The sequence below is a fragment of the Trifolium pratense genome, linkage group LG7, assembly GCF_020283565.1.
Source record: "Trifolium pratense cultivar HEN17-A07 linkage group LG7, ARS_RC_1.1, whole genome shotgun sequence".
NCBI lineage: Eukaryota > Viridiplantae > Streptophyta > Magnoliopsida > Fabales > Fabaceae > Trifolium > Trifolium pratense.
The window spans coordinates 44,447,026-44,459,075 of record NC_060065.1 but is presented as its reverse complement, the minus strand read 5'-3'; the positions used below and the strand labels follow the sequence as shown (position 1 = coordinate 44,459,075).

Sequence of the window (12,050 nt, the reverse complement as noted above, 5' to 3'; positions counted from 1 at the left end):
TTTTATTTTAAGAATCCTGTATGCAGCTTGTTCTATCTATTTCTTTTATAATATATTTGCTTATATTTTTTATTCTTTTTTTTTACAAATAATTGGATGACATATTACAAACTCAATGATTGATACACTCTATTATACATTTCCCAAAGTAGATTGTGATTATCTCACTTTCTTTGTCTATTTAATTTTTTTCTTCCTATTGATGCCAGGGTACATGTTACCAAAGGCAGGTGATGACTAACATAAACAGTGTTTTTATAAGGGAGTGGGGGAGCTTATAACCTAAATGCTCTTTGGTGGTAGGACAGTGCCAAATTTTGACTTGATATAAATTGACTACTTTTTTATATATTAAATATTAATAATATCATTTGCATTTTTATTTTTTTTTGGCTTGTTATAAACTCATCAATCAATATATTGAAGCCTTCAATATTCTTTTTCTTTTTGGCAAGTTCCATCCATGAAGATTGAAAAGGAACACACCGTTTTAATGCCAAGTCAAAAATCATATATATCTTTTTCCTCATGATCAAAACCACTCCACCACTCATAACTTTTTCCAACCACTTTTATTTTGTTTTACAGTCAAATATTGATATACGGTGTATTTAGATGATAAAGACAATATTATAATGTCTATATGTATTATTATGTGAATCCTTGAATCTTTTTATCACTACACAATTAATTTAAAAGAAATTTTTATTTTTTACACACAAAACTTTATTTTGTTTAGAAATGCCATTTAATTTCATGTTAACCATTTAATTAAAATCATCATTGATGTAGTCCTTAAATTAATCATAGTAGGTGACATATTATTTTATTTTTTAAAAAGGGGATAATGATTGGATTACTTTAATGAGTGATAAAATTTAATATAAATTTATTATTTAATAATATTTATTCGTTCTTAATATTGCAATTGATCTAATGCATTGTTTTTTTCATGCATAAAAAAAATTAGGATTCAAACTTTGAAAACTTATTTAACGTGACAAATTTCTTATAACTTAAACTCAAAGACCATCTCAAATAATTTGGAGACACTGTTCTAATTTTAAAAGTTGGACCCATAATAAAAGAGACACACAAAATTCAAAAAGAGCCATAACATAAAAAAAAAACTTGCAAAAATAACATCAATATTAGTTATAACATAAAAAAGAGTCATGTTCTAATAAATAACATCAAAATATAACTTCAAGTTAATATCATTATAAACCTTCCGGTAGTTTTTGATAGAGCATGTACAGTCCTTACGGATTGACAAATGGCTCAAACAGAACAGAAGAAAAAGAACAACGGGTAACAACAACCAGCAGCGACAACATAGACTAAACCGAGTTTGAGACGCTATAAAAGCAATATTGACGCATCCTTCACCCCAGGTCGCGATAAAGTTGGAATAGGCACGTGCATCAGAGATGATCAAGGCAGATTTGTCCTTGCTAAAACGGAGTGGTTTTCACCTGTTTGTGATGTGCAAATGGGTGAAGCACAAGGGCTTCCGCACACTTTTAAATGGGTTCGAGACCTACAACTGGAAGATGTTGATTTTGAACTAGATGTACAAATTGTTGTTACTAAGTTCCATAGTAAAAATAATGTATCCGAATTAGGAGAAGTCATCAAAGACTGTCAACTGCACAACACTTTTTTCAAAAACTCAAAGGTCAGGTTTATTAGGAGACATGTCAATGTGGCCGCTCATGTATTAGCACGGATAGCCCTATCTCTAGCTAGTTTCCACACTTTTACTGATACACCTACTTATATTAATGAAAATCTTTAAGCGTCTGTCTTTCTGTAAAAAAAAATCATTATAAACCTTGCAACTACTTAAAAAAGTCACCATTCTAACATTTTTTTAAGTGGATTAGACCTGGAGGCTGAAGTGAATAGATTAAGTGTCAAATCAAAGGGTTCAAATACCAAACGAAGATGTATAAATAAAAACTAGAGAAGTGTTATTTAAATATCAAGTTTGTGGACAAAAAAAACATCACATTTTCTCCTCTCACAAGCACAGAAACAGATGCATGCAAATAATATTAAAAAAACAAAAATTGTATATTTATTGTATTTCTGTTTAAGAATTGTGTTTGAATAACATTTTCCTAAAAACTATTGTTCTAAAGTCATATACCCATATTTTAAGAGCATTTGCACAATACCGACCCTGCTTGGACAACCATATTTTGATATAAATTAAAATTAAATTCATAAAAAAATTATTTTGAGGAATGTGATAATACTTATCTAAATTAGGGTTTATCCTCATTTAGAAGCAAATAACTTTTTATTTGGCATACTAGGTGTATATATAAGTTTTGACTTGTAGTTATCTTTCCCCCTTCCTCGTTTTATTTTTAGGGCATCACTCTCTCATTTTTATCATCTTTTTTCTTGTTGAATTGTTTTTATAGAAAAATAACATGTCATAATGTTTAGTTGAACTGAAAATATATTTTGGAGTTTTTTTAATGGTAAATATATTATATATAAATAAATATAAAAACAAAAAGAAAATTCAATAAATCAAGGAGGCATACAAGAAATACACTACACCGGAACATAAATAATCTCTAAGACAAGAAAACAAAATAAAACTATAACGAAACAATGAGGCGCACCGCCAACAAATTAGAACACCTCGAATGCACCACCACGAGAAGAAGAATACCCGTTAGAAAGAGAGAGACAATAATCAACCACCGGTAAAACAAGACAACAAAATGACCTTCAATTTCCTTAACCCATAAAGAGCCAACACGACACCCGTATTAAAATTCCTATTTTAATCTTAGATATTGGACCCATATGAAAGAAAGTGTCGGGCTCTAGAATTTATTTCACAATATTATAATTTGACTAAATAAAACACCAAAATTTGTATACCGAAAAAAAAAAAAAACCAAAAATTTCAAAATGTGGCCTTATTTGGAAGTGGAAGTCCATTGTTATTGTCACTTTACACTCTCCAAAAATTAGTCCCGATCAAATTCAACTTAAAATTTTGTATTTTATAATTGTGTATGTAAATTTTAAATAATACTTATCATTTCGTCTACAAATAAAAAATTAAAAATAAATAAAATTCGAAACATAATTATTTTAGGCCGTGTGAACGCATGATTCACAACTCAAGATACCAATAACAATAATATTGCAATTCATACCATATGCTATCAATTCCAAAACTAAGCACAAATCATGCTAAATTTTATAAAGTTGATTTGTATTCTTCCCCAAATTAGAATGGAAATATTATAATTTAAAGGGGTATTAATTTTTGAGTGGTTAATAGGATAATGATTCCTTTAGATGGTAGCAAGAAATGGTCCCTTTTCTTCATTGGTCTCAAGCCACAAAGAAAGCTATAGCTGCTAGCTCTTAGTGGTGGAAATATATTTTTGGTGGAAATACATTTTTATTTTTTTCAATTAATCATAACCGTCAAATTATAATAAATATTTAATTTTAGACATAATTATTTCTAATTTCTAAAATCATACGTATTATTATTATTATTATTATTATTATTATTATTATTATTATTATTATTATTATTATTATTATTATTATTATTATTTGTATATTGTGTTATTGTCAAAAAAACTATTTGTTTTTTGTGTAAAACTTTTTACTCACAATATATATCACTGATGTAGGAGAGATTATGTGTATCGAAGAAGAGGTTGCGTGTCGTCAGAAGTTGATGAACTTTAATCCCGCTTATTAAAATTAATTGATATTATCTTTTTAAGTTCGTCATTTATCATAAATTTTCGAAAGTTATTTTCTCTTTCTAATTTTATTTACCAGGTTTTTCACTTTTAAATTTGTATTTTCGTTATAGGATTAGCGCTTGATAATTCTTTGCGTCTCGACTACTGTCAATTTGTCTAAAATAATTATGTATAAATAAATACACACACGTCCTATCAATCCCACGAAATAAAGAAAATGACACCCATGCTCAAAAATCTTTATACCCTTTTGTGATTAAATCAAAGTCAGTGTGGGCACAAAACCATAAAGTTAAAAAGAATATTATGCATATAATTCAACTTAACTATTAATTTGTTTTATGACCAAACTCTCCCTCATGAGCCATGCGGTCAATTATTGACTATATATGTCGAGCTTATTGATCAAGAGCAGGTTTGAAAGAAAAAAAAAAACATTTGCGTCAGATCTCCTGTCGCTAAAACTAATCGGTCTCCAATTCGGTCTCTATACAATCACTTAGCGACCAATTTAGCGACCGAATATTTTTTGACTTTGAAGTCTGAAATTTTGGTCTCTAATTCGGTCTCTATAATTACTTAGCGACCGATTTAGCGACCGATTTATTTTTTTACTTTGACAGTCGAAATTTGGTCTCTAATTCGGTCTCTATAGCGACCGAAATAATTCAGTCGCTAAATCGGTCTCTAAAAGCGAATTTTCTAGTAGTGTTTGTGATTAAATCAAAGTCAGTGTGGGCACAAAACCATAAAGTTAAAAAGAATATTATGCATATAATTCAACTTAACTATTAATTTGTTTTATGACCAAACTCTCCCTCATGAGCCATGCGGTCAATTATTGACTATATATGTCGAGCTTATTGATCAAGAGCAGGTTTGAAAGGAAAAATCCAGCTATCTGGGTAGCTGTCAAGAAAGAGATGTATGTATCCTAAAGCATGATTGATTTGCTAATGATGTGATATTAATGTTTGTTTAGTAGTTTGAATGATCTATCTTGGAGATTAAGTGATATATATTGTTTGTATTATAGAAAAAGATGAAATATCAACGAAAATTTAGAGACGGGAAAAGTTAAAATTCGTCTATAATTTAGTTGTTAAATGTTAGAAACGTTAAATTTTGTGACAATTTTATTTATGCCCGTTTCTTATTTTCGTTGCTATTTCAAAAGAAAAGTAGTAGCAAAATAATGTGATCCTTGTGGTCACACAATCAAACAAATCAACATCATTCCGATAATACCGAATGATTAATTTGTATTATAAGTTTATTAATGATCAATATTAATCATAAAATTATATCAATCGTCAAATTCACTGTTTTAACCGCAGAAAATTCATTTTCGTGTAAATGTGTTTGTCGAGTGGCTAACGATTATGACCTAAAGTGGTCTAATGTATTATAATTATCTTGTAGGATCAGTAGTAATTGAAATTGAAAATTTTAATGATTCTCTTTCTAGGACATTCTAGTTGTTGCCCAAGATTCTCACAAATTCATTTTAATATTTTCTGACAATAAATATGTCATATAGAAATTTTAATGGCCAATTTACGGTTTGGTTTAGTGGTGAGGAGTTTAAGATAGTATGCATGAGGTGATATCTTTAATTTTCATCAGTTTCATTGTAAAAAAAAAGTAATTAATGGGCTCATGAGAAGTTGATTATGGTTAGGTAGGATGAAAGTGTCAAACTTTCTGAAGATGAGGGCAAAAATGAAATATGTGTGAATTAAAAATGTATAGTTGTGAAAACAAAAATATATAATTGGTAAGTTATCATGAGATTTGGTGTTGTACGAGCCAATATCATTTTTAGAAGGTAGAAAATTGGGAAACAAAAATTGATAGCATGAAAAACTAGCTAGCTCATGATAATCATGGCATCACTAGCTTAGCCATAATAAATCTTTAATAACATTATCACAAACCATAAATCCTTGATTAATTTTATGGGCAGCTAGTGCATCAACATCAAATTCCACTAATTAATTAGACCATAGCTCCTATATATAAAAAAGATGATATTTTAATAATTAATTATAATTAACTTTATAAATATTATCATTCAAATTTAAGAATTTTGTAAATTGAATATTGGTGTATCAAAATCAGAAAACTCCCTAGCATATTGCTCATGTTGATCTTCCTTTCATCTTACAACTTATATGGGAGTGATGAAAATTATCTCATAACAAACAAATTTAATATTGTATACTTAATACTTTATATGTGTTTATTAATTGATATACATGTACCAACTAATTTAGATTCATTAGGAATGATTCTGGGAAAAAGGATAAGACATGATTAAGACTTATAATCTTCTACCTACATAGATTACATGCAAAGACGTGACAAAAAGAATTGATTCCACATATCACTTTAACATACTCAAATTCAAGTACTAAGAACATAGTAATTTAACCTCTTTTTTTTTTAATTTTTTTTTATATTTTTAATTCAAGTACTCAAATTCAAGTACTAAGAACATAGTAAATTAACTTAAAATCAATGAAGAACACATTAATATATACAAATTAATACATTGACAAACAAACCATAGTGACCATTTGCAATTTAATTAATTCTTGCATCATTCAATAGAGATCTTGTTCTACAAGTATATGATCTATATATACAATGTATCCTAAATCAATGTATATATAAAATCAAAATATATAAAATATAACTACTAATTATCTCTCTCTCTGAATTTTTTCCCTCTCTTTTAAACAATTTTTACATGAAAGAGCTACCAACATTTCTTTATTTTTATACCAATAAAAATAAAAACAAGCAAATATCTTTATATATGTATAAAGCTATATTAAAATTTAGCTAAGAATATCCATATGGCCTCACCTGCATGCTAGTTGCAACTGCTTTCCAATGGCTGAAGATCAAGTTTGAGACCATCTAATAAGTGTGATTAAAACTCTAACTTGCTTCCAAATTCCTAATTAACAAACCAAAATCTCAATACCCTTCTTTACAATCTAGTCGGCACGAAATTCGAGAGAGTAGTGTGTAAGGCTAAGGAACAATACCAAATATTGATGAACATTTCTTGATTCATGATTCATCTAACTTTAGTATCATACCATTACCATCTTGTGCATCAATATTAACACAATCATAATCATACCAATTAATTGAACTAATTATCCATACCAATTCATCCCTTGAATTTGATATGGTATTGATCCCAACATTGTTTGTTGTTGTTGATGCAATGAAGGAGTTTGAGGGAGATTATTAAGAAGTGAAGCAAAAGAAGTAGCAACGGTTCCATTATCTTGATCATTTCTCACAACACTTTCCAAATTGAACCTTTTGTTAGATGATGAAGTACCAACTTGAGCTGCAACATCTTCATCATTCCAATTATAAAGTGAAGAAAGTGTTCTTTTTGAAGGTGAATTAGCATTTGAAGATGTTGTCATAGTTGGTACAAAAGATAACTCTGCCTTTGAATTTGAAACTCCTAAATTATTGTTGCTTAGCATCATTCCTTCTAATAAATTTTGATCATTCTCCAACAATGCATTGTTGTAGCTATTTGTTGACATCTTTGAAAAATGATGAAACCTTGTTGCGGCATTCATTTGACCCACGTTGATCGATGGAGGTACTCCGTTTATCATATCATCCATTGACTCTTCCCTATCATGTTCCACCGGTGATCGATGTGTGTTGCTTTTCTTGTAGATTCGGCATAGCACCCAATCATCAAGCTACAAATAAAGAAGACGATATATTTAATCTCAGAAATTCAAAAAAATCATCACAAAAAGTTGAATCAGCGACGAAAATTAGAAATAAAAACAAAGAAAAAAAATAAGTATTTAACATTTAGTGACAGAATAAAAGATATATTTCATAATTTTTTGTCGCTGATTTAACCGTGTGATGAAAAGAGTTTAGATTAGTATAATTTACCCTTAGAGAGTTTTTCTTGTTGCCCAAGTCACAACCAGGAGGCCTATTATTAGGCTTATTATCAGCAAGCCTATACTCATGCATGATCCAATTAGTTTTGATTCCTCTTGGTGGTTTTCCACCATAGAAAACCAAAGCTTTCTTCACACCAACTTTTTGTGTTCCACCAGAAGTTAAAACGGGCTTATCAGTACCAGTTGCCTTCCAATAACCAGAAGTTGCTGCCCTGTTTGGCCTAGCACCATTTGGATACTTCCTATCCCTTGGACTAAAGAAATACCACTCTTGCTCTCCAAACGTTGCCTTAGCTGCAAAAATAACCAAAAGGGTACCCAAAAAAATCAAAATTACAATTAAAAAAAAAGATATTAACAAATCAATATACAAACAAACTAGTAAACATCTCGAACAATTTTATTTTTCTCAGACGTACGTAGAAAAATAAAATTGACGGACAGAAAACAGATGTGTGAAATTCTGACACGTATTATCATGAGAGCAAGAAAGACTAAAAACAATATTTACAAAATAAAAGAAACCCATTTTGAATTTGAACGTAAAGATTAAAAATTTGTAATCTTTAGAAGTACCCGGTAGCTCCCACGGATCGAATTTGTAGAGATCAACTTCGGCGATGATGGCTACCGGTAAAGGAGCTGAAGCAGCTTTTTTCTTGAGATAATGAACAACAAGCTCTTCATCAGTCGGGTGGAATCGAAATCCAGGCGGAAGATTAGGTTGTTGCGAACCGGTCGATGAATCGGTACTTTCCATGCTTGAATAAGAATTTTTTGAATGGTTTTTATGGCTATGGTTTTTTTTCAAAGAAGAACAAGAACATGTTATGTTATGATAGTAACAACAACGATAATTGGCTTTGTAGTTTTTGTTACCCCACAAAGAGTGAAGCTTGTGTTTTATATTAGTACGGCAAGGGAAGAGGAAAAATCACCTACATGAGTTTTCATGGTAAGGTTTGGTGGAGTTGCAACGTGTTGTAATTTTAGGGGTAAAATTGTGTTTTCATAATGAGAACAGTGAAACTTCTGAGGGTGCATGGGAGGAAGTGGGTACCTGATGATGACGTTAACTGGAATTCAGGCCGTTAAGAGGTTGACACGTGGGATTCCAAATCATAGAAGGGTTGACACGTGGGTGGGACCAAGGATGAAAGTGCCATTTATTTTTTCTATATTTTAATTATATTTTATTAATTGTACTTATTTTCACTGATTGTGATTTTAATTATGGTTTATGAAAAGATAATAAAGGAGTCAATGGAAGGATAAGTGTGAGGTTGTGTTGTGGCAGTGGAGAATGGAAGAGATGATAAGATTTTTGGTCTCTTCTATTACTTTTTTGTTGAACAAATAGAACCACTACAAATAACATAAGAAAATTACCTTGCTTAATTAGTGGGACCCATGCTATAATCCCACTTTCAATTTTCATCAATGGGAATGGTTGGAATAATACATCATTATTAGTCATCACATGCATATTGATTAAAAAAAATTACCATCCTTTAATTTTGGTTAGGTATGAAATTTCATCTCAGTTTAGTAGTCATGATTTGATCGATTTATATGCGATAGTTTTCGTAAATTTAGTTTAATAGTAATATTGAATTATAGTTATTATCAAAAAAATAAATATTGAATTATAGTTTTTTTAACATTAACATGATTAACAGAGTTTTTAATGAATACCGTTAGTTTCGATGAATTTTATAAATTCGTATTTGTTAAAAAGTTATTTACTGCATTATGCACCACTTAATTAAGGCTTGTGCATGTTAGATTTTATCTCAAATTATATATGTAGAAGTTATGATTCGAAACTGGAATGCTCTACTTTTTTTTTTTTACTAACTCTACTTATTTATTTTAAATGTAAAATTTTGAACACTAAACTATTTGACAAAAAAAAAATGACATAAAATATTTTCATGTATAAGAGTCGGTAATTGAACTTCTAACTATTTGTTTAAGAAAACTTAAATTCTATATCACTTAAATTAATTTTTTTACTTTGAATTTATTTTTGTTAGCTACATACTGTATAATGGTTCATCTTAGTGATGATAAGTGTATATTAATTGTGTTTAATATGCATAGGTAAGTAGAGACAAAAAAGAATAAATGGGATTTGTCTGTTTTTACAATTGAAAGAGTAAGGAAAATATATGCGACAAAAATAAAAGAGAAAAATAATATACTTGATTTGTTCTACTTATCTGACTTTTGTGCGCCTTTTTATTTATCGATTAATTAATTAAATAGAAATTGATCATGTAAATTAAAGTACACTAATATATGGAGATAGGACACACCACCATATTAGCTTAGAATCATCCTAATTTTCCTAGAGCTTAATTTATTTTTTTGATAATTTTTTCCCTAGAGTTTAATGATAATGTAAAAAAATCAAACAATATATCTTTCATTATATACCACTTTAGAATTTAATTTATATTATATAATTATAAAAAAAAGAAAAAAAAAACACAACAAACAACAAGAGTTAATAAATTCATCTAGAGTGCAGAAAACTCCAAAAGCAACCAGAGAAGTCATATTGAAAGACAACACTAAAGGGTAAAACCACTGAGAAATGAACCCTATGTCCAAGCCACTAATTGAGTTGATCAACCAACACCCATAAATCTCTATCTACTCAAACACAAGATAGATTCCACCGTCCACTTGTAAAAGAAACAAAGATGCTAAAATGTTTTGCCAACAAACAATTTTTAAGATGAGATATTTAAACTTGTCAATCCACCTTCTCAAGTGTGAAAGTCTTTTAAAAGAAAACAACATCATTACAGAACTTTCAAATAGACAAGGCAGTGCATCTAGCATATGTGTGCTCGTAATTGACCATATGACTTGTAACTCTATAAAAGATATTGCCTAGTGATGAATAAATTAGAGAACATCATTTGAAAATAACAATTGGTATCAGAGCCTGATTATATAATTTTGATCAAAGTTTCAGAGAGACTGTAAAACTTGGTGATAATTCAGTCATGTCTATATCTAGAAGGCAGGATAAATGTGATTACTGATGTGTATTACCTTCCAAACCTCAAGAATAACTTGCTCAGTATAGGTCAATTGCAACAGAAAAATCTTAGTATAGTGTTTATCTAAGATACATGTAAGATTTTTCATGAAGAAAAAAGCCTAATCATCTTAACCCCAATTGAGGGTTATGGGCCCACCACGCTTCCGCTGCGCCACTCTGATACCAATTGATTATGCAAAAGAACTTCTTATGAGATTCAAAATGGATCAGTGCAACAAGGTGTGTAGCCCCATGGTTCATGGGAACAAGTTGATTAGAGATGAAAATGGAAAATATGTTTATGCTACTAACTACAGACAAATGACAGGATGCCTGATGTATTTGCTTGCAACTAGGCATGATTTGACCTTTTATGTATGCTTAGTTGCAATATATATGGAGAGACCTACAAAGATTCACTTAGCTGCAATCAAAAGAATAATGAGGTATCTCAAAGGCACTATGGATCTTGGTATTTGGTACAAAAGAAATGAAGATACGAAACTGGTGGGCTGGTCTTATAGTGACTATGCAGGTGATTTAGATGATAGAAAATCTACATCTGGTTATGTCTTTATGCTTGGCTCAAGTGCCATTTCATGGTCATCAAAGAAACATGCCATTGTCACCTTATCTACTACTGAAGCAGAGTTTGTAGCAGCTGCTTTATGTACTTGCCAAGATATTTGGTTGAGAAGAATTCTTTAAGAACTTTGCCAAGCTCAGAACTGTACAATCATAAAATGTGACAATAGCTCATCAATAAAACTGTCAAAGAATCCAGTGATGCATGACAGATGCAAGCATATAGATAAGAGGTACCATTTTTCGAAAGACTTAATAAAAGGAGTGGTAGAACTCAGCCATTGCAGTACAATGGAGCAACTTGCTGATATCATCACTAAGCCATTAAACCTTGACACCTTTTGTAATCTTATAAATAAGCTAGGTGTGTGTGATGTTCATAGCCTATAATAAATGTTGTATGACATAATTGTATAAACTGTTCACTAGAGTTCAGTTTAGGGGAGTGTATGTTAGTGTTGTGTTAGGCTCGTGGCGCGCCTGTGAGCATGTGTGTGTGTGTGTGTATGTAGGCATAACAAGTCTTCCCTGCAGTAGCTTGGCACGCAAGGCAATGCATCTAGCGTGTGTGTGCTTACTTATAATTGACCATATGACTTGTAACTCTATAAAAGGCATTGCCTAGTAGAGCTGGGTATGCGGGCTAGCCCGCCCCGTTTAACCCGCCCCGCATAAACCCACATATTAAACGGG

General features: G+C 30.4%; 2 protein-coding genes across 2 annotated transcripts; one reads left to right on the top strand and one right to left on the bottom strand.

Moving 5' to 3' along the window:
- Nucleotides 1–6,235: 6,235 nt before the first annotated feature.
- LOC123895212 (NAC transcription factor 56-like) lies at nt 6,236–8,697 on the bottom strand. The gene is made up of 3 exons (XM_045945448.1): nt 8,294–8,697; nt 7,704–8,011; nt 6,236–7,498 (listed from the first exon to the last, which is right to left on the bottom strand). Exons 1-3 carry the CDS (start codon nt 8,475–8,477, stop codon nt 6,926–6,928), a joined length of 1,065 nt encoding a protein of 354 aa, XP_045801404.1. The 5' UTR covers nt 8,478–8,697; the 3' UTR covers nt 6,236–6,925.
- Nucleotides 8,698–10,994: 2,297 nt separating this feature from the next.
- On the top strand, nt 10,995–11,480 carry LOC123896487 (secreted RxLR effector protein 161-like). The gene has a single exon (XM_045946867.1). It carries the CDS (start codon nt 10,995–10,997, stop codon nt 11,478–11,480), a length of 486 nt encoding a protein of 161 aa, XP_045802823.1.
- Nucleotides 11,481–12,050: the final 570 nt, after the last annotated feature.